Genomic DNA, 26,598 nt, shown 5'->3' with positions numbered 1-26,598 from the left:
GGGAAATGGCTTAGTAGTTAACTGCTCTTGCAGAAGACCCGGGTTCGGATCCCAGCACCCCACATGTAATTCCAGTTCCAAGGGACCTGATGATGTCTTCTAACCACCATGAGCTATATGAACTTACATACACGCTTATACACATAAAATAAAAGCACTCACGCAATAAAGTAAAAAAAAATATTTTTTTAACAAATTTAAAAAACAAAACATTTCAAGAGAAACAAAATTGTAACCAGCGCAGGAGAACCTTCTGCCTCTTCCCTCCCCATCTCAGCTTCACCTGCTCCTCGAGGAGCGGCTCTCCGGATTCTGCCTACCTAGGAAGCTCTAAGCCGAGTTCCCAGAATCCCTCGCGGCAGCTCGGGATGAATGAGAAGACACGCCCCAGCGCGCGTGCGCACACTTGGAACCTCGCAACCCAGGACGCAGGCGCGTGCGCGCCGTACGCATAAATCCCGCGGTGGGCGGCGCCGCGCTCATCCGAGCATCATGGAGAGCCAGCTCGGGCCGCAGCCTGGCAGTCCGGGCCGCGCCGAGAGGCTGAACGCGCGGCTGCTGGACGAATTCGTGTCGCTGCACGGCCCCGCGCTGCGTGCCTCGGGAGTTCCGGAGCGACTATGGGGCCGCCTTCTGCACAAGCTGGAGCACGAGGTATGGGGTGGCACGGGCTGCAGGCAGGCTATGCCGTCGAGTGGGGAGCGCAGCTCAGCAGCTCCGAAGGGGAGCCACTTGTAAGCTCAGGAGCGGGGTGTACCTGGGGGTCAGAAGGGTACAGGCCGAGAGTTGAGCCTGTGCCGCCATCCTGCAGAGTCTGGGCCCGCCGAGGATGCGCTGGGACCTGCACCCTGGCGTGCGCTTGGCTCGCGGTATCCTAGCGCCTCGGCTGAAGTATAAGGAGTAGAACTCGCGACTCCACTTACGGATGAGGAAACTGAGGCTCCGGCGAATGCAGGAGCTCCTGTTAGATTCAGGGTACACTAGCATCATTTCAGCCAGCTCTGTGCAGTTCTGCTTGGTCCGTAGAACTCTGTGGAGCTGCTTCCCACGGCGTGAGTAGCAGGTCTCCCTTTGTAAGACTAAGGAGACACGTTACCCTGAGACACGGAGAAGACGTTAAGAGAGGGTTTGGAAGGTCTCCCCCCAACTGCGCCTGAGCGAGGCCTCCATGAGATGTCCGGCTTCTTCCGCCGAAGACTGCGTATGGGTGCTGAAGACAGAGCAGCTGCCGGGCTGAGCAGAGAGAGGGTCTTTGGCGAAGCAGGAGCTTGGCTTCCCTTAGGACACCACCTCCTATCTGCGACCCACTAAGCCTGCAGGTGACTGGGAGAGGCTGAGAACTAGGAGTCAGTCCCCTGTGCCTTGCCACGGGGCAGGCTCCTCCTCTTTGATCCAGTTCCACACTATGGATGGGCCAGACTTTGCCTGGTTGAGCCTGTGGCTAGGGCTGTACTGCAGCTGCACTCACTGTGGAGTGCTGGGGGTTGGGAGGCGTCGCCATCCTTAGCCTCGTGGGAAAGTAAACGTGGAGGAGCAGCGTGGTTATGCCAGTGTTACATTGTTGATGGTCCTGGGCAGTGCCCTGAGGCTACAACTCCCAGTCAGCTCCAGGGCAAGCAGCTGCAGCGACGGGTTCGGTAGGTGGAGTATTAAGTATTTCTGCTTGAGTCTGATTATCAGACGCTACCACATCATTGATGGAGGCTCACCTGTCAGGGGCACCTCCTTACCGAGGGGTACTCCCTGCATAACTGGGCTCTCTGCTCACGTGGTGGGCCCTCCTCCATGCACGCTGCCGCTTTCTTGCAGACTTGCCTTGATCCCAGGCCAAAGCTGAGGTAGAACTGGACCCCCATCTATGAGTGATGATAAGAGGGTACCCACGATGCTGTGGGGCTGGGTTTTTCTTTGATTTTTGGCTTTGGGGTGCTCTGGGATCCCACTCAGGGCACTCTCCCTTGGTCAGGTGACTCCCCCACCTAAACCCTGTCTGGTGTGGAAAGCAGGCATGGAGACTAGCACCTGGCTCCCTGAGGGGATGAAGGAGATGATGAAGGAGATGATGAAGTCCTTTCTCACTTGGCTGCTGTGGCCTAGCCAGGGACACCCATTGTTTTTTTTTTTTTTTTTCCCCAGGCCCTCCTCAGCCATTCCAGACAAAGCTGAGTCACCACAGGGAGACCTGCCACCAGGCCCAGAGGGAATACAGCAGGAGCCACCCTCCCCCATCAGGCAGTCAGCTCTAGTTCCTTACCTTGATCTGTTCCACAGAAAAGAGGGGGGTGGGGGGTTTAAAAACACCCTCCCTCCCACTCTCAGGAACATCAGCTGGGGTTGCCTCCCTAGGGGTTGACAGCCTGATGTGTTGGGGTTGGTCCCTGCTTGCCACAGTGGAGGAAAGGCCAAGCCAGGCTTCAGGTTGGGCCTGCTTGTCACGCAGAAGCTCTGGGGTGAAAGGCTGGGGCTTTGGAAGACTGGCAATCCCTGAGTTGTGGGTTCCAGCCCCCTTAGTTTTAAATGAGGGCAAGCCTCCCCTCACCCAGGGCTGCTTCAGGGGTCAGGAAAGAACTCAGCTGAGCTCTGCGCTTCTTCTACCCAAGCAAGAGCCTTCCCCAAAGCACTAGCTTTCCCTTATCTTCTGACTGGCCTGCCAGCCTCCACCCTGGAGCGTGGTACCCTCCCTGCTCCCCACACACGTGTTGTTTTTATATAATTATCAAGTGAGTGCGTGAGTGTGCGCCTATGTGGAGATCACAGGACAACTTTCAGGAATTGATTCTTACAGCACCGTGGGAAATCTTGTGACTAAACTTAGGCCATCAAGCTTGGTCACAGGGCCTTTGCCTTTATCCCTGAGCCCCTCACCATGCCACCCTCCCCTGTGCCTTTCTTTCCCTTCCCGCCTGTGGTTATTTCCGCCCACACCCCCCAAACTGCAGGCCTGAATCTTTCCCTCCCAGTGCTCCCTCCCCAGAGAGTGAGTGCTCCCTCCTGGAGGAGCCAGGTCTAGTCCCTGCTGAGCTATGAGTCCCCTGCAGAGCCTCTGGCCTCAAAAACTTGTCTGTGCCTGAATGGGTAATGGGTTGTAGCTGCCCCAGAGTGGTAGAGGTCTGAGGGGAGAGCCCACCTGTTTAGTCCCGTATTATCTGATTCCTGCAGATGCCCTACAGAATGGATGACAGCCACATTCACACGCTGAAGAAACTGAGTCTCAAAATGTGTGATACTGGAGCCTGGCTTGGAAGAGCCTTTATTGTAGCCCAGGCCCCTTCTATGCCTGACATTGTATTAGTTAAATGTCCCAGCAACCCCCAACCTTCCTGTAGTACAGATGGGGAAACTGAGTCACAGAGGGTTTGAGTTGTGACTTTGCTACCTATATAAGTAAGATGTGGCAAAGTCCGGATTTTACAAGTGGGCCTCAGATTCCAGAGGTTCTCCCCACTTGCCAGCTCATGACAGGCATGGGGTCCCTACAGCCTGAAAACCATGAGAGAGTGTGGGAGAAGAGAAAGACTTGTTGCTTCCCAGCCTGTCCTTGACTCCAATTGTTCCTGGCCCAGGAGATCCAAGCTTGCACCTTACTGTTCCCAGTCTGCCCTGAGGGCTGCCTCAGGCCACACTTTCTGCTGCACAAGTGTGGGAAGGTGCTTGTGGGCTGCCTCAGCTGTCCTGGTGTCAGCTGTCCCGGGATAGCGCTGGTGAAAAGGAAGTCAGGGTGCCCCCATCCCCCACCCACCCACACCTCCAACCAACTACCATCCTGAGCCTGCTTCCACCTCCAGTGCCCTAGAGCCACCCTCTGCCTTTGGGGCCTCATTTCCCTTGTAAAGTGGGGGATATAGACATGATTCTTCCGTGTATGCCTTCTGCCTTTGCCGACGTGTGGTGTCCTGTGGGTGGTGGTCCAGGAGACCCTGGCATAGGTTACAACCCCAGGATGTGCCTAGCGAGGCCTCAGTTCTTCAATTAGATGTTGCTAAGGCTGTTTAGTAATAGGGCTTGCTCCTTGGAGGTGAAGGACTCAGAGGTGGGGTTCTGATCCACACCCCTGATCCACTGTGCTCTGGCCGTAGGTTTTCGATGCCGGGGAGATGTTTGGGATAATGCAGGTGGAGGAGGTGGAGGAGGCTGAGGACGAGGCGGCCAGGGAGGCTCAGAGAAAGCAGCCTAATCCTGGGGGCGAGCTGTGCTACAAGGTCATTGTGACCAGTGAGAGCGGCGTCCGGGCGGACGACCCCAACAGGTAGGATCCTGGTGTGGGAGTTGGTTTTTAGAGAGATTTCACCTAGACCCTGTTTCCCTGTGACGTGTGTGGCCGGTGGTGTCTAACCTGCGCTATTGGCAGTCTCATCAGGACCAGGAATTGAGCTCGATGCCCCACGAGAGCACATCCCTGTGACCTTGCTGTCGGGATCACCACCTCACCTCATGGTGCTATAGCTCCTGGTTTTGCTAAGGCCGAGCAAACCCAGGGAAGGAAGGACTTGCGTGAGGTCAGTAGACTAAAGATATGGCTGCTGAACCCAGCAAGACCTAACAGCCTGGCTTTGCGAGAGACCTTTGTCCTCCCTCCTGAACCATGCTGACTCAGTCCGGCAGAAGGTTGTCAGGACGCAGAAGACCTGAGACCTAGAGCAGGCCTGCCTGGAGTTAGTCTCCCAGGGACCCGGTGGGCCCGTGGATCTCTCTGCCAGAGGCTTTGTCGAAGCCTAAGGAACTTCTTGAGTTCCCCTGGCATCCCTGATTCTAAGCTTTTATCTCCCCCTCACCGGACGGAGAGAGAGCTGTAGGGCCGCACTGCCACTGCCGCCGCCACCACGGTAGCACAGCACCCTGCCCGGCGCTCACACTTACCTACAAGTGACTCAGGCGCTGCCCTGGCCCTTGAGCCTCGCCAGGTTCAATGCTGTCCACATCTCAGCACTCTGGGATGGACAAACTGGTTAGGACTTATCTTAGTAACCTTTCTGTGATAAAACACACCAGCCAGTCAGCTAAGAAACACAGGGTTTATTCTGGCTCACGGTGTAAGATACAGTCCATCATGAAGGGACCCCGGCAAGAGCCTGAAGCAGTCTCTTAGGACAGGTAGGATCCAGTAGCAGGGCTTTGCAGTAGTCTTTCCTATTATACCTGCAGTCTGGAAACCAAACATTGTTGGTACTCTGCTGGTTTTCTGCAGCTTACACAGTCCAGGAGCCCCTGACCAGGGAATGATTCCTCCACACCAAGATGTGTCTTCCTACATCAGTTAACATAATCACTCCAGACAGTCCCTCACAGGCTTTCCCAGAGGCCTATCTCCCAGGTGACTCCATTCTGTCAAGGCTACAGCTCTGACCCTCACAGAGCACAGGTGTCCTTTTCAGTCCCCTCTGCCCTAAGGACTTTGTCCCTCTGAGTTTCACAGTTGCCAGGCCCTGGAAGTTCTCCGTCCTCTGTATCCCACACCTACCTGGGTGTGAGTATTGCCATACTTCATCATGGTCACCCCCAAGTGCACACTTCTAGGGCGTGGCTCTGTGTCACACACTGTGTTGTGCAGGAATAAACCTGCCTTTCTTTCAGGATATGCAAACAGACCAGGAAAGTAAGAACACAGTAATAAATTCCTGAACTTGACAGATGAGGTCAAGTGCTGTGTGCTCAGGGGAGGGGCTGCCTTGTCCCTTGGACACCTGTATGCATGGATCTTCCTAATCCAGCAAAGCTTGCTGGGGCCAGGATTAAAAGGATAGATCCGGCCTCTCTCACAGGAAGTTCTTGGAGCTTTTAGGTCCTGGGGTGCATACACAGGCATCGCCGCGTGCGCTGTGCTGCAGTTCTGCCACTTCCCTGCTGGTGTCACAGGTGTTACTAGTCTATAGAGCCTTCGAGTGTTGAATGCCTGTCACTGCTAAGTCTGCAGTGGCGGGGTGGTGCAGCAGGAACCTTCGCCCTGTGCCTGCGTCCAGCCATTGGCACTTCCGTCATGATGGCAGCCAGCATGACCACATCTGGGGTGGGCAGTGGGGACTCCCATTGTCCTGCTCTAGAGCTTAGAGCCACACTAAGTGGGGACAGAGGAGCAGCTGTGGGCCAGGGCTCCATAACTGAGGTGCTGGGGAGAGCAGGTCTCAGGGGCTGTGCCAGATCCTGCGTCTTCTCTTCCTTCCCTCTGCTCCTTTTCCCCTTTCCGTTCTTGCCCTGACTACTTAGTGCAGTGGTTCTCAACCTGCGGCTCTCGGCCCCTTTGGGGAGGGGGTGTTGAACTACCCTTTCACAGGGGTCACCTCACAGTTCCTAACAGTAGCAAGATTACAGGTATGAAGTAGCAACAAGACAGTTTTATGGTTGGGGTCACCACGACATGAGGGGCTGTGTTAAAGGGTCGCCGTGTTGGGAAGGTTGAGAACCACTGGCTTAGCGGCTCTTGTGTGGCTCGTGCCTGCAGCATCTTCCTCATCGACCACGCCTGGACGTGCCGTGTGGAGCATGCACGCAAGCAGCTGCAGCAGGTGCCTGGCCTCCTGCACCGGATGGCCAACCTCATGGGCATCGAGTTCCATGGGGAAGTGCCCAGCCCAGAGGTTGTGGCCCTAGTGCTGGAGGAGATGTGGAAATTCAACCAGACCTATCAGCTGGCCCACGGGGTGAGTAGACACCTTTTCTCCCAGTGCTGCTAGAAGCCTGCTTGGTCCCTGTGCCTTTATCAGAAGTATGTTCCCAGCAGGGCATGGAGGTACATGCCTTTAATCTCAGCCCTTGAGGCAGAGGCAAGTGGATCTGAGTGTAAGGCTAGCCTGGTCTATAAAGTAAGTTCCAGGACAGCCAAGGCTACACAGAGACTCTTAAAAAAGCATCACCACCACCAACAACAACAAGCTATTACCAACAATAAAACCAGCTGGTGTGTGTGGTGGCACACCCCTTTAGCCCCAGCATTTGAGAGGCAGAGACAGGTAGATCTTTGAGTTTGGGGCCAGCCTGTTCTACAAAGAGAGTTCCAGGACAGTTAAAAGAAAAAGAGAAACCCTGTCTTGAAAAACCAAAATAATAATAATAGTAATAATACCAATCAAAACAATTAAGTTATAGCCAGTCATGGAGGCCACCCCTTTAATCTCAGTACTCGGGAGGAAGAGACTGGAGGATCTGAGTTCAAGGCCAACCTAGTCTCTAGCTAATTTTAAGCCAGCCAGAGATGCATCGAAGACCTTATCTTGGTAGCTGAGACCAACCACCCAAGGCTGGGGAGCAAGAACACTCTGCCTTTGTGCTTATGGGACACACCCTCCCTCAGACCTCTAATCCCAGCAGCAGTGACTCAGTTGCCCCTTCCAAATATGTTGCCCTCTCTGGTTCTCGCCACCCTTGAGAGAGGAGAGCAGACCGTTTCAGTCTTCAGAGTCACCTTCAGGGCTGCACCGCCACCCTGCCAAGCTTCTAGGCTCCTTCCCCCCCCCACCCCAGGCTTGAGCCCCTGCCCACGCTCAGTCAGAGAAAGCCATGCTCGGGTCTTCTGATCTAGCTCCTTGAGCCTCCCTACCTCAGCATACTGTACGTGGAACTCATCCCTGCCATTACGGCGCCTAGGGCCTTGTTTCCACAGGCCCGGGCTGGTTATTAGGATTGGGGGAACCTCCAAGCTCAGCAGTGGGCGGAGATGAACAGCGGCTGTTGGGTACACACGTGGGAGGCGTGGCAGGTGGATGGACACGTGGCCGAGGATTGTTGTATTCGTCCCACAGACGGCCGAAGAGAAGGTGCCGGTGTGGTACATCATGGACGAGTTCGGCTCAAGGATCCAGCACTCAGACATGCCCAGCTTCGCCACTGCTCCCTTCTTCTACATGCCGCAGCAGGTGGCATACACGCTGCTGTGGCCCCTAAGGGACCTGGACACAGGCGGTAAGTCAGGTGCCTCGCATACCCCCCGAGGATGGGCCGTGGGAGGGCCTTCCATCCCCCCCACTGATGGGCGTGCGTGTCTTGGCGCAGAGGAGGTGACCCGGGACTTTGCCTACGGAGAGGCAGACCCTCTGATCCGGAAGTGCATGCTGCTGCCCTGGGCCCCCGCCGACATGCTGGACCTCAGCTCCTCTACGCCTGAGCCTCCTGCCAAGTACTACCAGGTGTGGCCCTGTGCCTGCAACCTTGGGCCTAGTGTTCGGTGGTTTTCAGAATGTTCTCTATCCATTTACCAAGTGTTAAGTGTCCGCTGGATCCCAGGCTCCAGACTAGCTACTCTGGGATGGAGGAGGCTTAACGTGCACCAGCTCCTGTAGCCGCGGTGTGGCTCTCTGTCTTGGTCTAGAACCCAGACGGGCTTGGGAAGAAGAGGTCTGTGCAGCTAGATCTGGCTGTGTGTACTGCTGTGCCTCTCTTCTCATGGTGTCCCCTCACAGGGCATGAGCCGATACTAATTGTTCCTCGGTGTCCATAGGGATGGGTTGTAAGCCTGAACAGATAGTAAAATCTGTGGATACCCAGGTTTCTCACGTAAAACTATCAGCCTGGCCTCAGGATCCCTTGTCTTCCCTGGATAGTTTGTAATTCTCAGTACAGTGGAGGTGTGCTGTAGACAGTCATGTGGTTTGAGAACAATGACAAGCACACATTCCCTACCGAGGACTCCCCCCTCCCCCCAAAAAAACACTTCTCACCTACTACTGTTGGTTGACTCTGAAGCATTAGAGCCTGAGGCTGGGGGCGACTGTATTGTACATTGTCATTGTACAATGCAGCAGGCCATCAGGGAGTCCTTGCTGTCACTGGGAAGCCTGTAGGTGAAGACCCTGCAGGTTTACTCAGAAGTTCTTGGCTATGGTGGGCTCACACAAAGGCCTGATAGCAGCCAGGAGCACAGCCTCTTACTTCTAGAGAAATTACTTAGTGGTTTAAGCATTGACTGCAGCCACAGAAGATCTGGGTTTGGTTCCCAGCACCCATCCATAACTCAAGTTCCTGGTATCCAACACCCTCTCTGGCTCCGTGGCCATTCCACACATGTGTACGAATGCACATGCAGGTAAACACTCAATACAAAAATAAGCCTTTAGGGGAGGGGATGAAACCAGGCCCCTTCAAGAAAGGACCACCTCCCTTGTCCTCAACTCTACACACAGGAGCCTGTGCCTGGCACCTCATAGATGGGCCGTTCTATGTTCACAGTTGTGTTGATGGTAAACACACTGATGGTAAAGAAGTAGAGATCAAAACCGAGGATCTACAGTGACTCGGCAGAGGCTGCAAACCTCACCCTATGTTTGCGTCGACCCTGGCATGCAGCCTTCTGATGCCCACTGAGTTGTGGAAGGTTGTATAGATGGGTTAAGCAAGTTAACGTGGGTGGTGGTAGAAGCTCTGTCAGTTGCCGGAGACAAACAATCCTTACCTGAAACCTGTTGGCACAAACCATGGGTCCAGTCTGTGATCTGGCCTTGGGGTGACCTGTGCTGGTGACAGATTGCTCTAGCAGCTTTGGGCAGTAAATGTTTATTGCCTCCCACAGTTTCTGGGGGACGGGAACTGGAGACAGTGCTCCGCAAGTGGTTCTGGTTTAGGGTTTTTCTGGGTGCACAGACGGCCCCCAAAGCGGAGGAGTCAGGGCCTTCCTGAAGCTGAGATGTTCGCATGTAGTGCTCAGGCTCTGTGACTCAAGCTGGCGGTCGGTCGGAGAGGTCCCGGCGTCTCCACACAGGTGCCTCTCTGTGGGCTTCTGAGTGTCGCTGAGGCGAGGTGGCTGGCTTTTACTCGAGCCAGTGATCCAGGAACAAGCCGGAGGAGGTTGAGCCTGTGATCTGAGCTCATCTCCCGCTTCCACACTCCGCCTTTCAAGGGTGTGTCAGAGGCTCTGCACGTGTTTTAAGCTGTTAGCCAGCTTAGGCCAGGAACAGCCCTGGGGGTTCCCCAAAGACCAGGAGGCTCCTCCCAGCACGTGTTTGGCACCCCTCACCACCTGAGTCTGGAAGAATGAGAACAGAACAATGTGTGTCTGTTCTTTGCCCAGCCTGGATTCTTGGGGATTTAAGAGGCCTGATTCCCAAGGTCAGGTCAGGTAGCCCTGGGCTGCCACTGAGAGGCCAGGGTGTGAAGGGTGGGGCCTGACCCACAGGGTGGGGAAGTCCACGGTCGTTCGCTTCCTTCATTGAGGTCTGTTTCTGCCTCTCTCTGATTCTAGGCCATTTTGGAGGAAAACAAGGAGAAACTGCCGCTCACCATTAGCCCGGTGGCACGTCCCCAGGGCCACACCTTCAGGTACATAGCCCTCTTCTCTGCTGTCACTGAGACTTGTCTTCTGTGACTGCCATTCCTGGGTCCCAAAACACGATGGAGGGGGAGAGCAACTGCCTGCCGCAGTTGTCTTCTGACCTCTGCTCACCCGCACACAAATGAATATAAGAAAGTTCACACAGGTTATAGAGTAGCAAGGACATTTATTTTATATATGTGATGAGTACACTGTCGCTGTCTTCAGACACACTAGAAGAGGGCATTGGATCTCATTACAGATGGTTGCAAGCCACCATATGGTTTCTGGGAATTGAACTCAGGACCTCTGGTACAGCAGTCAGTGCACTTAACCACTGAGCCATCTCTCCAGCCCACAAGGAAATTTATTGAAAACAAAAAGATAATAGAGATTAGAAAGGAATGGCCACAAACTGGAGATACTCATGTCCCAGTTACTGTTTGAGGTTTCTTTGTATGACGTTCAAGAGAGTTTCTAGGGCTATAACTTAGGATGTTCTTGATGGTGGTGGTGGTGGTGTTTGAGACAGGGTTTCTCTTTGTAGCCCTGGCTATACTGGAACTTGCTCTATAGACCAGGCTGGCCAGGCTGCCCAGGCTGACCCTCCTCCAGGAGGTAGTTATGAATAGAAACTGTCCAAGTTTAGTGTCATTGCATGTTTGTTGTCAGAGTGGAGTGTGTGTAGCCCAAGCCAGGCGGAGTCCCAGATGCTAAGCTCTCCCTGTGCTTGCCTGACTCCAAGAACCCAGCATCTACTGAACTTCTAAGCAGTCCTGCCGTCCTGACTGCAGACGTGCGGCAAGCTCTGCGGTCCCATCTCCTCTGGGAAACCTGGGGGTATGCGTGTCTTCCTACAGCCGGGCAGTGGAGATGGGTTTAGACGCAGACTGCCAACACCAAGTATCCCTTGGGGCTTGCAGACATGGCAGAGGGGTGCGCAGAAGCACCTGCCCGCAGTTAGGCCGCGGCTCACCTCAGTCTCTCCACAGGGTCCACTGCGACGTGCAGCAGGTTCTCAGCCACCTCACCCACCCTCGTTTCACCTTCACCGAGAGCGAGGCTGACGCCGACATCCTCTTCCACTTCTCGCACTTCAAGGACTACATGTAGGTACCTGCAGCCCCACACTGCATACCCGGTGCCTCTGATGGCTGCCACGCTCCCCAGGATGCTAAACTGACCTCTCTGTTGGCCATACCCGTCTCCACCCGTAGGAAACTCAGCCAAGAGAGCCCACAGGTGCTGCTCAACCAGTTCCCCTGCGAGAACCTGCTGACTGTTAAGGACTGTCTGGCCTCCATCGCTCGTCGGGCTGGGGGTCCTGAGGGTCCCCCCTGGCTACCCCGAACCTTCAACCTGCGCACTGAGCTACCCCAGTTTGTCAGCTATTTCCAGCACCGGGAGAGACGGTAAGTCCCCTAGACTCCAGGCAGGACGAACAGATACTGCTGCTCGGTTCCATTATAATGCTGCAGCTCTGTCCATGTCTTTATCCCATGCCCAGCCTGCTCTTTAGCTGAGCACCTACTAGCTTCTCTTGTTGGGGTGGGGGGCTTCCACCCTGTCCCATTCCTTAGGTTCCATTACACTCCAACCCAGTATGACATCGGGTTTCTAAAAGACAGGGCTGGCCAGTCAACCTCTAGATCCTCGGGACACATCGTCTGAAAGGCAGGTATGGCTCAACTGTCTTCCCTTAGGGGTGAAGACAACCACTGGATCTGCAAGCCCTGGAACCTGGCCCGCAGCCTGGACACTCACGTCACCAACAACCTTCACAGCATCATTCGACACCGAGAGAGCACCCCCAAGGTAGGCACAGTGCCCCAACACCGAGAGAGCACCCCCAAGGTACGCACAGTGCCCCAACACCGAGAGAGCACCCCCAAGGTAGGCACACAGTGCCCCAAGCCAGGTGCTCCAGATACAGGCGGACCCCGAGGAGAGTCAGCTGGGACTCGGGTCATCCAGCTTGTGCTATCTATGACCATAGCCATGGCTCACCACCCATGGAGTCCCCGGGTCTGTGGAAATGATCCTATAGAGGCGGGACTTCCTGTGGCTGTCTGAGGAGCTGTGTCAGGACACAGGAAGGACACAAGGCTCTCCTCAGCCATGGCTATGGTGCTGGGACGCATTCATGGCACAAGGTGAAGAAAATGAATTTGGAGGGCTGTCAGTCATTGGGTACTTGAGACAGCAAGAGGGAGTGGATGGAACAACTGCTGAGAATCCCTCTTTAAAACCTGAAAACTACGGCTCCGGAGATCGCTCAGTGGGCAAAGAAAGTGTTCGCTTTGCAAGCAGGAGAACTGGGGTTCAGTCACATACCCATGTAAGGGGGGGCCCGGGGAGGGGACAGGGAGCCAAGCATGGTAGTCTAGCCTGCTTGACACATGCCAGGCCAGTGAGAGACCCTGGCTTGAACAAAAATACGGGGATAAGACCTAAGGAGTGGCACTCAGGGTTGGCTCTAGCTTACGCACGTGTGCATACACAAAGGCTGAAATTCGACGGGATATTTTTCTTTAAATACAAAGGGTAGAGATCGAAGAGATGGATCAGTGTTAAGAACACTTGGTGTTTCTGCAGAGGACCAGGTTCTGTTCTCAGCATCCACATAGTAGCTCACAGCTATCTGTAACACCAGTTCAGGATATCTGATACTGTCTTGTGGCCTCTGCATGCACGCAGTATGCACTCATAAACGAGGACAAGCACTCTAAACACACAAATAAATCTTTTGAAATACAAAACACACTTACATATAAATAAATCTTTTAAAGTACAAAGTTGTGGTGAACATAAAGAACCTGCCCCACCCTAACTAGAGTTTGATAGTACAGGAAGGGGACAGCAGCCATAGATGGCCAAGATGGCATTGCATGTGGAGTCCTTTTGTGGACACAGGTGAAGCCATCATGGGTCCCAGCGTGCAGGAGCTCCCGGTGCTCTGCCCTGCCGGGTGAGCTGGGGGCTATGGGAGTGCCTGTCTGCCCTCCAGGTTGTGTCCAAGTACATTGAAAGTCCCGTCTTGTTCTTCCGGGAAGACGTGGGGAACGTCAAGTTTGACATCCGCTACATTGTGCTGCTGCGCTCGGTGAAGCCGCTGCGGGTGTTTGTATACGATGTGTTCTGGCTGCGCTTCTCCAATCGGTAAGTGGGTCAAGTGGGAGCTGAGGGCAGGGAAGGGAAGGGGCTGGACAGGGGAACCCCTCCTTCGCTGTGGGGCAGAGTGCCTGCACTGGGCATCACCTACCACATCACAGAGCCCGCAGCCTCTCAAGTGTTCAGCTCTGTCTGTGCTGTAGTGAATGTTTCACTCCTGGTTATCAGCACAGAGTCATAATAATGACAAACTGTGGTTTACAGAGCATCTCCATAGCACATCACTTGTCCACAGACAAGGGAGCAGTGTACCCCGGCCCCAGCGATGTGTGGCTGCTCCCCATGGTGCTTGGGGGCCCACGCACGTCTGTCCTCTTGTCTCTCAGGCCCTTCGCCCTCAATGACCTAGACGACTATGAGAAGCATTTCACCGTCATGAACTATGACCCGGATGTGGTGCTGAAGCAGGTAGCGTCTGGTGGGGCCCCAGAGCAAGTCCAGGTTCTGGCTATCACGGTCAGGGTGTGTATCCTCTCAGGAAGTCTTTCCCAAGGTGCTAAAGAGCTCCCAGTATTAAAGATGGAGAGGCAGGGTTCCCTGGTCAGTGGAGTGAGATCTCTGTCAGGGGCACTGCCACACAGTGGGTACAGTGAGGTCTGCATGCCAGGGCTAACGGCAGCAAGGCAGACATCAGGCCAGCAGAGCACCTGGGACAGCAGGGTGCAAGCACCAGGTCCTACCTAACTCTGGGTGTGGCTGGAAAGGGGAGCTAGGCTGTTAGATTGGTTACAGCCAAGTTCTCTGTCTAAGTGTATAAGCCCTGACCCTGTCTGACAGGAGACCAGGAAAGCTCCACGCTGTCTCCACTCCCCTCCCTTCCTCTGCGGGCACGCCCTAGTTCTTTTTTTATTTATTTTCAGTTAGGTTTTTTTGTTGTTGTTGCTGTTTTGTTTTTGACATTTTTGAGGCATGGGCTCATATGACTCAGGCTAGCCTTGGACTCTCAGTTCTCCGGCCTCAGCCTCACATGTGGATACTGAGTGCAGAGGCTGGCGGGCCTCATAGGAACCTGTTTCCCATGGCTGACGGCTCTCCGAGGTTCCTCTCTCTTCCCTGCCCAAGCATCCTCGAAACAGGTTTGTGGAGTTGAGTGGCTGTGCTGACTCTGCTTCTCTGTGGGGCTGAGTGGCCCTGGTGCTTCTTGTCCCTCTTACTTTTGATTGGATTGAAAGCCAGCACCCAGATTACCCATCGAGGTCCCTGGCATTGTTGGAAGGCAGCCCAAGGACCTGGCACACTGAGTTCTTTTCCTCTACCTGGGATTGCGTTACCTGAGAAGCCCCTTTGCGCAGGAACTCGTGTCCCATGGGACGTACATACGGAACCTCTACAGGGGCCCATGCTGGCTTATCATCCTCTGGGAGAAATCTCAGTTTCCTTATTCAGATGTTGTGGGTAGTCTTGGTCCAAGGATCTTGTCCTGGGGTGCCTGTGGGGGGCCCAACAGAGGGGCCTGGGCTCTGCTGCCAGTGGGCTGTGCTGAGCTGGGCACGGTGGACCTTTAGTTTCCAGCTTGAGCCTTGCGACAGCCTGGCACTCAATAAGGCTGAGCAGGGAGCACTCTTTTTGTAGCAGGGGAAACTGAGGCTCGGAATGATAAGTCTGCCTGCCTAGAGCTTAACCTTGGTCTCCTGTCCTCCTGAATACCTGAGAGCCAGAGCTGGACCGAATCCTATGCTATGGGATTAATGTCCTTCATCATCCTAGAGGCAGTTGTTGCCACGGTAACTGGCTCTCATCTATTGCAGGTTCACTATAATGAATTCATTGCCCAGTTTGAGGTGCAGTACCCAGAGTTTCCCTGGGGTGACGTCCAGGTGAGTCTTGGGCTCTGCTGGTTGGGGCTGTGGAAGCCGCGCTCTTCCTTTATGGGGTGGGGATGGTGGTGTCATCTTCCTGCTGAGGCAGAGATGGCTGGGCTAAGATCATCCTCTCTCATGCACTCTGGACCTGTGTGTGGCAGTTCTGGAGGCTCTGAACCTTAGAATATTCTTAAGAGGAAGGGAAGAAATCTGTAGCATCGTAAGATAACCTAAGAGCGATAGGCTCCAACAACTCGGGGAATCCAATCCTGCTGGGGCCAGGGCGGGAGGGTGCTGGTCTTAGGACAGGAAATGGGCAGATTTGGTGAAGGTTAGAGTCCTGCACTTGGGCATGGCTCCAGTGCTTGCCTAGAATGCTTGAAGCGCTGGGCTCCTTCCTTAATACAGACCAGAAATGGACACCAGGAGGGTGGGGACAGGCTGACATGGCCACGTCTAGAGATAGGATGTAGGAGGGATGGCCTGGTCCATCTACAGGACAGGGTCCAGGCAAGGATTGTGGGCCTTGTTAGTCCCAAAGTCAGGGTCACAACACCATGTGACAGAGCATTGCTTGTCCCTAGGCTAAGATCTTCAAGGCCTTCACAGAGCTGTTCCAAGTGGCATGTGCCCAGCCACCGCCCATGGGCCTCTGCGACTACCCCTCATCCCGGGCCATATATGCTATTGACCTCATGCTCAAGTGGGCCAGCCACCCAGATGGTAAGGGGACTCTCCGCACCAGAGCTGTCTACCCAGGCCCGCACCAGCAGCGCCTGGGACAGTCCTGGCTGTGGTAGGGTTTTTGGTATGGCACGGTTTGGTTTGGTTTGGTTTGGTATGGTTGTTTTATGTATTTGAGAGTTCTGTATATGTGTGCATGCAGGACACAGGGCCTCCTAGAACTAGAGTTAAAAATGGTTATAAGACTCTTTGTGAATTCTAGGAACTCAATCCAGTCCTCTGCAAAGGCAGCAAGTCCTCTTAACTACTGAACCATCTCTCCAGCCCTCGACTATCATTTATCTCACTGGATCAGTAGCCAGGTGGTCCGGGTTGGGTGCCCTGGCCTGACCATGAAGGAAACTGTATCAGTTCAGGGGGAGGCAGCCACCTGGGCCATGAGAGAGAACTCATGGGACAGGAGAGCTGGAGCCACCCTGCCAGCCCTGCTGCCACTCCCTCTGACCAGACTGGCCATCGAAGCCTGAAGCAACGTGCCCTTGTAGCCCTAGGAGCAGGGGTAGCGTCAGCCTTTCTTTGGGGATCAGATCTCAAGCCAGGAAATGTACATTCTAGATCACACCCTGTGCACACACTCTGGGAATTAGGGGCCCAGCCTGTCCTCCCAAGACAGATGTGTACCCCGACCTTGCTTCTACCATACAATACAGCCTTCCCACCTCTGTTTCATCATCAGGAAAGCGGATAATGCAGCCCCAGATCCTGGAGGTGAACTTCAACCCCGACTGTGAGCGAGCTTGCAAGTACCACCCCTCATTCTTCAACGATGTCTTCAGCACCTTGTTCCTGGACGAGACCGAAGACTGCCATGTCTCCCGCATCATCTAGGTGTCCAGAGTTCCGCCTGTGCTTGTAGCTGGTTCCAGCATCTGCTCACGGAACTGCCTCTGCAGTCCCAGCCTTCTCCCTCCCTCTCTTCCCTCCTTTCCTCCCTCCCTCCCTCGCCAGCCAGAGCCTCAGCCTAAGGAAGGCTCAGCTCTCCTGAGCCGGGTTCCTGCTTCCTATGTGGGGTATCAGGGCCATATGTGGCAGGGCTGGGCTCTGACCAGGCCCTTCTCTTAACGCCCTCTTCTCTGATGAGTCTGTAGCTCAGCCGAGGGCTTTTCTCCTGGCATCCAGAGAGCACGCAGATAGGGTTCCTCAGGGAAGTGTTAGGGAGCCCTGTATCCACCAGGGCCTGGGAGTACTCTCTCAGAATCTCTGCCCTCCTGTCCCATGGCTGCTGGAAGCAGGGTATGAGAACCCTGTGTTGCACCCACAGGCCCCAGAACAGCCAAGGGGAAACGTTTGCCAACCCGGCCTTAAGCCTCGGTGTCCTCCACCAGAGCCTTCACCAGCAGCCTTCCCAGCCGTGCCAGCCTTTAGTATTTCTTCCCCTTCTGGGAAGCTGGGCTGTTCAGAGTCCCATGTGCTCTGCGAGCTGGCACCTCACCAAGTCCCACCGTGCTCTTGTGGGAGACAGGGTGCTAGGGTGCTCTAGGGTGTGGTGTTTTCGTGGCAGAGTCCAGGTAAGGGTGACTGGAAATGCCAGAGCTGCTAGGATGGCCCTGGGGAGAACTTCATGTGGGAATCAGGCTGCCTCTTGCCAAGGTTCAGTCAAAGTGTTAAGGTTAATTTCTTTTAACCTACAGAAAGACAATGTAACTTGGAGTTCCTAATTTTGTTGCTGGAATTTGAAGTCAGCCACCATTGTTTCTATAACTGCAGGGTGCCTGGATGCAGCTCCCTAGGAAGTGGGCGTGGTTAGAGGGGGCGGGAGCTGCTTCCAGACTCCTACTGTTCAGGTGGGGCACTGTGGTGGCTGTTGTACTTGTGAAGGTAAAAGTGACCCTCTCTTAGCATGACTGGACTTGGTTCTCCCTGCTCATCTCTGGGCATGTAGGCCACCTGTTAGGCACCTACAGGTCCCTAACCATATTGGGTCCAGCCACCATCAGGGTCAGGGTAGACACTTCTCGTGGTCCTGCCCCTGGAAAGCTGCTGGCCTCTGACCTTTTATACTGCAATAAAATTTGCCTTTTCACCTGGTCTTTTCTCTTTGGGGCCCTGGAGGCACAGGCCTGGACTGGCGGGGCAGCCGTGTTCCTGCAAGATTGTGGGCAGATCCAACATGCCACCATGTGTGCTTTGAGAAATGAGAAGAAAAAGAAAGACCTCCGAGCTCCCTAAGACAGTTAGTTTGGCTTCCTAGTGAGAGACCCAGTTCCAAGCTGGAGAAGAGCTCTGGCCTGGCCCGTCTGCACCGCCAACCCAAGGGGGCTTTGGGAGTCACAGAGTCTGAGGCTTGGCCCCCACCTGGTGGTCTTGAGAAATAGCATTCTCTGTGTTATCTGCTTGTTCTGAAGTGGAGCTGAGAAGCCATAATTCATGAGGTGGTTAAGGGGCTCTGGGGGCTGACAGGACCAGCAAGACGGCTCATCAAGTAAAAACGCCTGCTGCCGAGCCTGAAGACCTCCCTGGGAACTACAGGGACGAGAACCAACTCCCACAGGTCGTCCTCTGACCTCCATGTGTATACCATGGGACATGTGAGTGGACATGCATGTACACACAAAAATAAAATTTAAAAGTTATCTGAAAAGGTCAGGTACTTCACATGCACCAGCTGGCCCAGCACCAGGCTTGGCCATCGGCCAGTTGTAGAGACAGTGGTTATATCACTGACAAAGCCTCCTGGTATTCATCCACACCCTGGTCGCTTTCTCCATTTCAGGGGTTACCCGAGGCCAGCACATGCCTAAGGAGGGCATGTGCAGCTGGCTGGAGAGCCTAGGCACCACAGCACGGCTGCTGAGGGGGAAGTGGGAGGGAGGCTGACCACAAACTGAAGTGTCTAACAGCTTCCTCTTATCCTAAACCAACATGGCCCCCACATTGGCCACCCTTCTCGGCAGCCAGTTGGCTGGGAACATCAATGTGAAAATTAAGGCATGTGCTGTGGGAATAAACACAAACCAGAGACCAGTCTAAGAGGCAGGCCAAGTGCCCTTCTCGTTAAAGGCTTCAGAAAGCTATTGTCCTAAGAGCTGGTGACAGCATAGAAGAGAGGGTGCCTCTAGTGCTGGATATCTGTAGGTGGCAAATGACTCCGTTTCAGCAGAACACGGGAATTGCTGGAGCTCCATGGCATGCGTGCCTGGCAGCAGAAGCACTGTCACTGTCATGGAGCCCTTCCCAAGTCTTGTGTGCACTACCCATCAAAGTGTTCAGCATAGGTGCCAGTGACACCTGATGGGTCATTGTGCCCTGTAGGGACCATATATACCCATGAGATATATGGAAGCAGGGTGATGTTGCACCCAAGTGAAAGGGTACTGGAATTTGACACCCTCTACCTGCCAGTTGGGTCACCTAGGTGGAGAACCTGGGCTGAGCCCAGACAGGCCCAGCCTCAGCAGCAGAGCCATCCTGCATGGCCACAGTCTGCCTGTCCAACAGGCCAGATGTCCCACTAAGTACAGAGTCTGTTACACAGGAAGTTAGACACTTTATTCAGCTTTAACAACCCCATGCTCCTAGGGCATGCCTGGAGCAGTGCAGAAAGGCAGGTACAACTGTCCCCGCGTGGGACTTGGCACTGACCACCTTGACCTACCTGGTGGCTTCCTGGCCTAAGACCAGGTAGACCAGCAGGCCTAATGGTCATGAAAGCAGGATGGCTGCCACCCATGGTGCCTGGCAGGCAGGGCTGCATTCCTGATGGCTGGGTGCCCTCACTCTGCGAGCTGGGAGCCCCCTCGCCGGCCAGAGTTATCACGCCATACGTAGTAGTTGAGCATGGTGGCAAAGGCCAACCAGGCCAGGTACGGGTACAGCAAGCGGGCAGCGGGCGGACTCACTCGGTGCCAAGCCAGGGTGGTGGCAGTCGCCACCCCGCTGACAAGCAGGAGGTCAGCCAAGGCCTGCAAAGACAGGATGGAAAGGGTAAGGCCTTGACAAGTCTAGAAGCCTCGCTCGACCCTACTGAACCTTAGGGTATGATGCCTGCCTCTGTTCTCAGCTTCAGTTTCCTTATCTGCAAATCCCTGCCTGACTGTCCCAAGTGCGGAAGTACATATGACAGCCCCAAGGGGACACAGCATATCCAAGAGGGGAGAAGCTGCTGAAAGGCCTCTGACCTGAAGATACAACATTATAAAGCACTGACCCAAGAGGCCAGTGTAGGGCCAGACTGCTACTGCTGTGGCACACGCAGTGTCTCAACAAAAGCTTTGTTTAAAAGCAGGTTTCACTGTGTAGTCTTAACTGACTTTGAACTAGCTTTATAGACCAGGCTGTCAAACTTACAGCAATCCTCCTGCCTCTACAGGCACTACAGGCGGGGCATGCATCACCAGATCTGAACAAGAACATTTTAAAGGAGAGGGTTTTGTCCTCATATGTCAGAACATAGCACCAGATGTATTGCCAGGGTCTCACACCATTGCTTCTATACCCAAGATCACAGCCTCACCCACTTCAACCTGGCCCTCCAGACTATTCATGGAGGGAAGCTGGGCTGAAATGACATTAGTACACAGGCCACTGTCACCTAGGCTGACCTGACCAACTGATTGTCCCACTTCAACCTCTCGAGAGCTGGGACTACAGAGACCCCACTGCACCAGATTCATGGAACTCCTAAAGTGGCTGCAGTCCACAGGTGTGTCCCCAACCACTGACCCCTTCTTGGATGTGATGTCACCTGCTCTCTCAGAGCCATCTCCAATGACCCAAGAGTCAATTTACAGCCATACTTACCCAGCCCATCTGCCGGGCACCAAAGAAGATGGGGGGCCAGGCCCAGTTCAGAGCCAGCTGACCAGTGTAGAGACCCAAGGGGACCACAGCCTCCTCTGTGAAACCTCCCAGCTCTTTCCAGACTATGTAGGAGCCATACCTGAAACAGCCAATCAGGACATCATAGGTCAAGGCCAAGAGCGTTACCCTCCTCTGAGACCACACAGCGATGGCTTGAGTTTGCCCTACTACTGACTTCAGTATGATCTCAAAGAAGCCGCTTGCCCTCTCTGGGCCTTCATTTATTATAAGACTGCTACAGAGATTGGAGTTGAGAGCCCAAGTCAGTATGTGTTTACCAAATGAAGGCTGGGGGCGGGAGGGGACAAGCAAGTAGCAGCTTGGTACCTTGCAGGCTGTTGGGGCCATGAGAGAGCAGCTGTGGAGGGCTTCTGGGGAAGGACCACACCAGGGCCTGGTGCTGTGTGGTACAGTGAGGAGATCGTGGTTCCCTCCTGTTTGTCTTGGCACATGTGACTGTTGTCCACACTGACCTTTATACATGGGACAGCCTCAGTAGTTTGAGCCCAGGCAGGGTTCCCAGAGGCAAGCAGGAAAAAGTTCAGTCTTGCAATGCATAGGTTGGCAGCCTCACCACCCTCCCTTTCTCAATTGGAAATGATGCCACTCTGTCCACAGGCCTCCCTCTGCAAAGACAGTCAATGCCCAGCTTGATTCTAGGGGCAGCAGGGCACTGCATGGTGGCACCTACAACTACCTACCCCATGGCCGAATATAGCGTGCCCCAGATGGGAGCCAGTGTCCAGCGTGGTGGATGCCAGGAGGGTTTCTGCAAACTAGCATACCAGCGGAGGCCCTCACCACGCACAAAGTAGGCTCCCATGAAGCCCCCCAAGCTGGGTGCCAAAGTGAGGCCCACGGCGGGCACCCAGGACTGAGGCATAGTGGTTGCAAGTGCTGTTCTGGAAAGATCTGAAAGAGAACACAGGGTGGGGTGAGGACAGTTCTACAAAATCTTGGGGGCCAACCCACCGCTGCCTTCAGCACCTCTGGGGTCCCATTCCCCAGGATCAACCAGCCTACCTATTGCTGGTGGATGAGGAAGGAGAGTGGAGTCCCCATTCCACCCACACTCTGCCCAGAGGTGCCACCAGGGTGCCACCCACCTTCTTCCGACTTATACTTCATGCATCTGTCCTCTCACCTCACCCTCAATCTGGGGTCTCCTGGTGTGATCTCTACTCCCTGCGCCTCTATTAGAAAGGCTCTCAGTTCTGCTTGACCTCAGGCCAAGGGTCACTCAGGGATGCTGGGAGATGTGTACGTTGTGTTGCAGGGCTTCAGCCTGTCATTCATTCATTCATTCATTCTTCATTCATTCCCTTGGTGATTGGCAGCTGGCAAAGCTTGGCTCCCTTAATCCTCTTTCCACACTCGCCTACCATGACCTCAGAGAAGTCACTTCAATCCTGTTTCCATCTATGCACAATATTGACGCTGCCTACTTTAGTGTCCCCAGGGGGCAGCATAGAGTTCTGTGATTCTCCGGTGTCTACCTCAGAGGCCAACCCCATGCGCCAGAGAAGAGCCGCCTAGTCCATCCAGGCTCTGCTCTGATCACAAAGTTACACACACATGAACGCTCAGGAAAAGGATCGAGCCTGGGTCCCAGCCCTCTTTCGGTGTCTTACAGCTGGTCTCGGGCCCTTTGCAGCCAATCTCTGGGCTGATTTCAAGGCTCTGTGAGCTTGAGAATGGGGAACCCTGGTATGCAGGCCTAAGGCCCGCTCTGCCTCTGCTTGCTATAGGAGTGCAAAGCCAGCCAGTACCCTGGCTGGGACTCAGTTTCTCCCACTAACACGCACACAGTTAGTAACTGGAGAATCAGGGTGTCTGCTTGCATTGGGTAAGAAGCCACCCAGGGAAGAGGCTCAGTATGGTAAAGCATTTGTTATGCAAAGTGTGAAAAGTGGAGTTTGGATCCCCAAAAAATCCATATGAATGCAGGGTGGGTGTGGTAATCCACCTGTCATTCCAGCCCTGTGGAGGCAGACAGGATCCACAGAGCTAACCAGCTAAACTATCAGGAACTGGCAAACTCTGGGCTCAACAAGAGATTCTACATCACTTAATAAAGGGGACATCTATTGAGAAAGACACCTGATGGAGCTAGAAGTCCATGCCTGTCCACAAACGTGTGCATCACACACACACACACACACAAGAGAAGGAATGAAACAACCTCATACAATTTTATGGGCTGGAGATGCAGCTCAGTGGTAGGTAGACAGAAGGTTTCATTAACAAGACCCTGAATTCAGTCTAGGGCACGACAAAAATTACCCCAATGCCTGTAGTGGTTTGAATGAGAATGTCCCCCATTAGGCTCAGTGATGTGAATATTTGGTTCCTGATTGGTGGTGCTGTTTGGGCCCCAGCGCTGGGGGCGGGCTTTGAAAGCCAAAAGCCTGGCCTCCTTCAGTTTAATTTTCTGTTTCAGGCTTGCTGCATGGGGCAGCAAGCCTGCTCGTTGCCACAACTGCCCGCTGCGGTGCCTGCCCGCTGCCGCGTCTCCCCTGCCATGCCTGCCAGCTGACGCACTTGTCCGCTGCCACGCCTGCCCGCTGCGGTGCCTCTCCCCTGCCATGCCTGCCCACCGTGATGGACTCTTATCCCTCTAACCTCTTCCTCCTATAACATGCCTTAATTCTGGTGTTTTAATCAAAATAACAGAAAAGTAACTAATCCTGTGCCCAAGAGCAGGGAGTCTCACACTCCCTCCAAGCTTCAGAAGATTTATTTCTTTGTTTATAAAGTGCTTGGCATGCCAGGCAAGTGTCCTGAGCTATACCACTAGCCTGGAAGAGAACTTTTTTCTTATTCTGTTTTTTTTTCCCTTGTTGGTCCTGAGAACACTGAACTTACACCTCGTGCATACCAGATGAACATTTTACTACTAAGTTGAATGCCCAGATCTATTTTTGCTTTTTGTTTTGAGACAAGATAAATGTCCTAATTAGACTTTTTATTGTTGTTTTTAACTTGATGCCTCCATCAGAAGACTGGCTGTAGCAAGTCTGTGGGGCCTTCTGATCCGTGATTGATGTGGGAGAGCCTAGTCCACTGTGGTACCACTCCTACAAGGTGGAAGTCCCAGGTTGTATAAGAAAGCAGGGGGATGGAGAGATGGCTCAGAAGTTAAGAGCACTGACTCCAAAGGTCCTGAGTTCAAATTCCAGCAACCACATGGTGGCTCACAACCACCCATAACAGAGATCTGACGCCCTCTTCTGGTGTGTCTGAAGACAGCTACAGTGTACTTACATATAATAAATAAATCTTTTCTTTAAAGATTTATTTATGCCGGGTGGTGGTGGCGCACGCCTGTAATCCCAGCACTTTGGGAGGCAGAGGCAGTCGGATTTTTGAGTTCGAGGCCAGCCTGGTCTACAGAGTGAGTTTCAGGACAGCCAGGGCTATACAGAGAAACCCTGTCTTGGAAAAACCAAATCCAAAAAACTAAACATTTATTTATGCTGGGCGTGGTGGCGCACGCCTGTAATCCCAGCACTTGGGAGACAGAGACAGGCAGATTTCTGAGTTCAAGGCCAGCCTGGTCTACAGAGTGAGTTCCAGGATAGCCAGGGCTACACAGAGAAACCCTGTCTTGAAAAGCCAAAAAAAAAATTAATATAATAAACAATTATATTATGAGTATACTGTAGCTGTCATCAAACACACCAGAAGAGGGCATCAGATCCCACTACAGATGGTTGTAAACCACCATGTGGTTGCTGGGAATTGAACTCAGGACCTCTGGGAGAGCAAGTCAGTGCTTTTAACCGCTAAGCCATCTCTCCAGCCCTAAATAAATCTGAAAGAAAGAAAGAAAGAAAGAAAGAAAGAAAGAAAGAAAGAAAGAAAGAAAGAAAGAAAGAAAGAAAGAAAGAAAGAAAGAAAGAAAGAAAGGAAGGAAGGAAGGAAGGAAGGAAGGAAGGAAGGAAGGAAGGAAGGAAGGAAGGAAGGAAGGAAGGGAAGGAAGGCTGAACAAGGGAACGAACCAAGCAGCACCCTCCATGGCCCCTGCATCAGCTCCTGCCTCCGGTTCCCGCCTTGAGTTCCCTCAGTGATGAACTGTAATCTGTGAGCTACAGGAGCGCTTTCCTCCACAAGCTGCTCTGGTCATAGTACTTTATCATAGCAATGGACAGTGAGCTAGAATGGTAACTAACTAGGCTGGCCATAAACTCACTCTGTGGCCCAGGCAGACCTTTAGAACTTCCTGCATAAGGCATCCAGTCATGGCTTAGAGGCCATTTTTAGTGAGTTGAAAACTGTCTTCAGCATGAAATTTGTGGGGTGGGGGAACAGGAGACAGAGTTTCTCTGTGCTTCCCTGGCTAACCTGGAACTCACTCTGTAGACCAGGATGGCCTGGAACTCAGATCCACCTGCCTCTGCCTCCTGAGTGCTGAGATTTAAGTTACGTACCCCAACCCCAGCTGTTTTCAACATAACCTTAAGGTAGACCAAAACATTTACTTCTCAGGGAGGGGGTTGGCAGCCCCTCTCAGCACAGACAAGGCAGTTACCAGCACTTTTCTGCATCTTTACTGAATCACAGCACTCATCTCCCCTGAGAAAGCTGGGGTACAGGAAGTGTCTGCCCAAGCCTGGCTGCTCACTTAGCTCAGCCTGGTGTCACCTCAAGCCAGCCTGGGCTACCTCAGAAGCTGCTTGCCTTTCTAATAAATGCCACAGCAGTGTGGTACCCAGTGGAGGGCTGTGAGCACTCCATTAAGCAGGCTTTCCCTGGGTGTCAGCATGGTCAGAGCAAGCAGGAGACCCCACGTCACACCGAGAAACTGAGGCCCTGAGGCAGAGCTACAAAGTGAGGTACTGAGTGTCCTGCATATGTTCCTGGTGATGCCCGGGAGCTTGCCGTCTCTACAGCAGACAGGGACATCACAGTCCCCTTGGTCACACTTGGTGATCTTCCTGCCAAACCTCAAGCCTGGGTCTCAAGCCTAGAGACAGCAGGAGGGCCCTCAAGAGGAGCCTTCTGTACAAAGACTGACAGGGCTCAGTGTCCCTGGAAAGCATCAGCTCACAAGGTGAAGAAAGATGGAGGAAGAAGCCGGGGACTGCAGAAGGTGGTGGGAAGCAGGGTGGGCTCCCTGGGGCCTGCGTGGGAAAGTGGCAAGTTCTAGAGGTCAAACCTGAAGTCCAGTGAGGTTGGGGGGAGAGGAAGAGTACCTGAATGTCTGAGAAGCTGAATGGGGGGAGTACCTGGGGGTATGAGAAGCTGAATGGGGGGAGTACCTGGAGGTATGAGAAGCTGAATGGGGGAAGTACCTGGGGGTATGAGAAGCTGAATGGGGGGAGTACCTGGAGGTATGAGAAGCTGAATGGGGGGAGTACCTGGGGGTATGAGAAGCTGAATGGGGGAGAGTACCTGGGGGTATGAGAAGCTGAGTGGGGGGAGTGCCTGGGGGAATGAGAAGCTGAACAGGGGGGGAGTATCTGAGAGAATGAGAAGCTAAATAGAGGAGAGTACCTGGGGTAATGAGAAGCTGAACAGAGGGGAGAACCTGGGAGTATGAGAAGCAGATTGAGGGATGCATCTCTGGTTTCTGAGAAGCTCTCTGAGAAGAGGGGGAGGTAGACGGAGCCTGTGGGCCGTTTGTTCTGCATTTCTGCATTTGCTAAAGTTTAGACAAGAAACTGCACTGTTCCTCCCCAGCACATCTTGTAATCCCTCAGCACTGTGGCCCCACGGCAGGAGGATTGTGAAGTCTGTACCAGCATGGGATGGATACACACAGGGACTTAAGAGGAGGCAAGGGAGGGAGAAGGAAAAGACCGAAGGAGAAGTAGCATCCCCACCTAAGGTCACTGCGCCACCTGT

General features: G+C 53.7%; 2 protein-coding genes across 2 annotated transcripts in view; one reads left to right on the top strand and one right to left on the bottom strand.

The window, feature by feature from the left end:
• Nucleotides 1-417: 417 nt before the first annotated feature.
• On the top strand, nt 418-17,974 carry Ttll12 (tubulin tyrosine ligase like 12). The gene is made up of 14 exons (XM_052160647.1): nt 418-654; nt 4,077-4,246; nt 6,437-6,635; nt 7,734-7,893; nt 7,984-8,117; nt 10,166-10,242; nt 11,227-11,343; nt 11,452-11,646; nt 11,938-12,049; nt 13,242-13,393; nt 13,732-13,813; nt 15,154-15,222; nt 15,792-15,930; nt 16,628-17,974. Exons 1-14 carry the CDS (start codon nt 493-495, stop codon nt 16,777-16,779), a joined length of 1,920 nt encoding a protein of 639 aa, XP_052016607.1. The 5' UTR covers nt 418-492; the 3' UTR covers nt 16,780-17,974.
• A 1,444-nt stretch (nt 17,975-19,418) lies between these two features.
• Nucleotides 19,419-26,598, bottom strand: part of Tspo (translocator protein) — a 10,981-nt gene continuing 3,801 nt past the window's right edge. The window contains exons 2-4 of the mRNA XM_052161163.1: nt 21,453-21,663; nt 20,692-20,830; nt 19,419-19,853 (exon numbers count right to left, since the gene is read on the bottom strand). Coding sequence (XP_052017123.1) covers nt 19,665-19,853; nt 20,692-20,830; nt 21,453-21,634 — 510 coding nt within the window. The 5' untranslated portion in view covers nt 21,635-21,663 and the 3' untranslated portion in view covers nt 19,419-19,664. The remainder of the gene's footprint in view (nt 19,854-20,691; nt 20,831-21,452; nt 21,664-26,598) is intronic.

The sequence above is a fragment of the Apodemus sylvaticus genome, chromosome 17, assembly GCF_947179515.1.
Source record: "Apodemus sylvaticus chromosome 17, mApoSyl1.1, whole genome shotgun sequence".
NCBI classification, from domain to species: domain Eukaryota; kingdom Metazoa; phylum Chordata; class Mammalia; order Rodentia; family Muridae; genus Apodemus; species Apodemus sylvaticus.
Note: the sequence above shows the minus strand (reverse complement) of the source record. Positions and strands in the feature narration are given on the sequence as shown.

What these genes read in the sequence shown, in the direction of transcription:
- Ttll12 (XM_052160647.1), top strand. Translation starts at nt 493, where the DNA reads ATGGAGAGCCAGCTCGGGCCGCAGCCTGGCAGTCCGGGCCGCGCCGAG. An exon ending in CCCCAGGGCCACACCTTCAG is followed by an intron (nt 10,243 to 11,226) that starts GTACATAGCCCT and finishes GTCTCTCCACAG; the next exon opens with GGTCCACTGCGACGTGCAGC. An exon ending in TTCCAGCACCGGGAGAGACG is followed by an intron (nt 11,647 to 11,937) that starts GTAAGTCCCCTA and finishes GTCTTCCCTTAG; the next exon opens with GGGTGAAGACAACCACTGGA.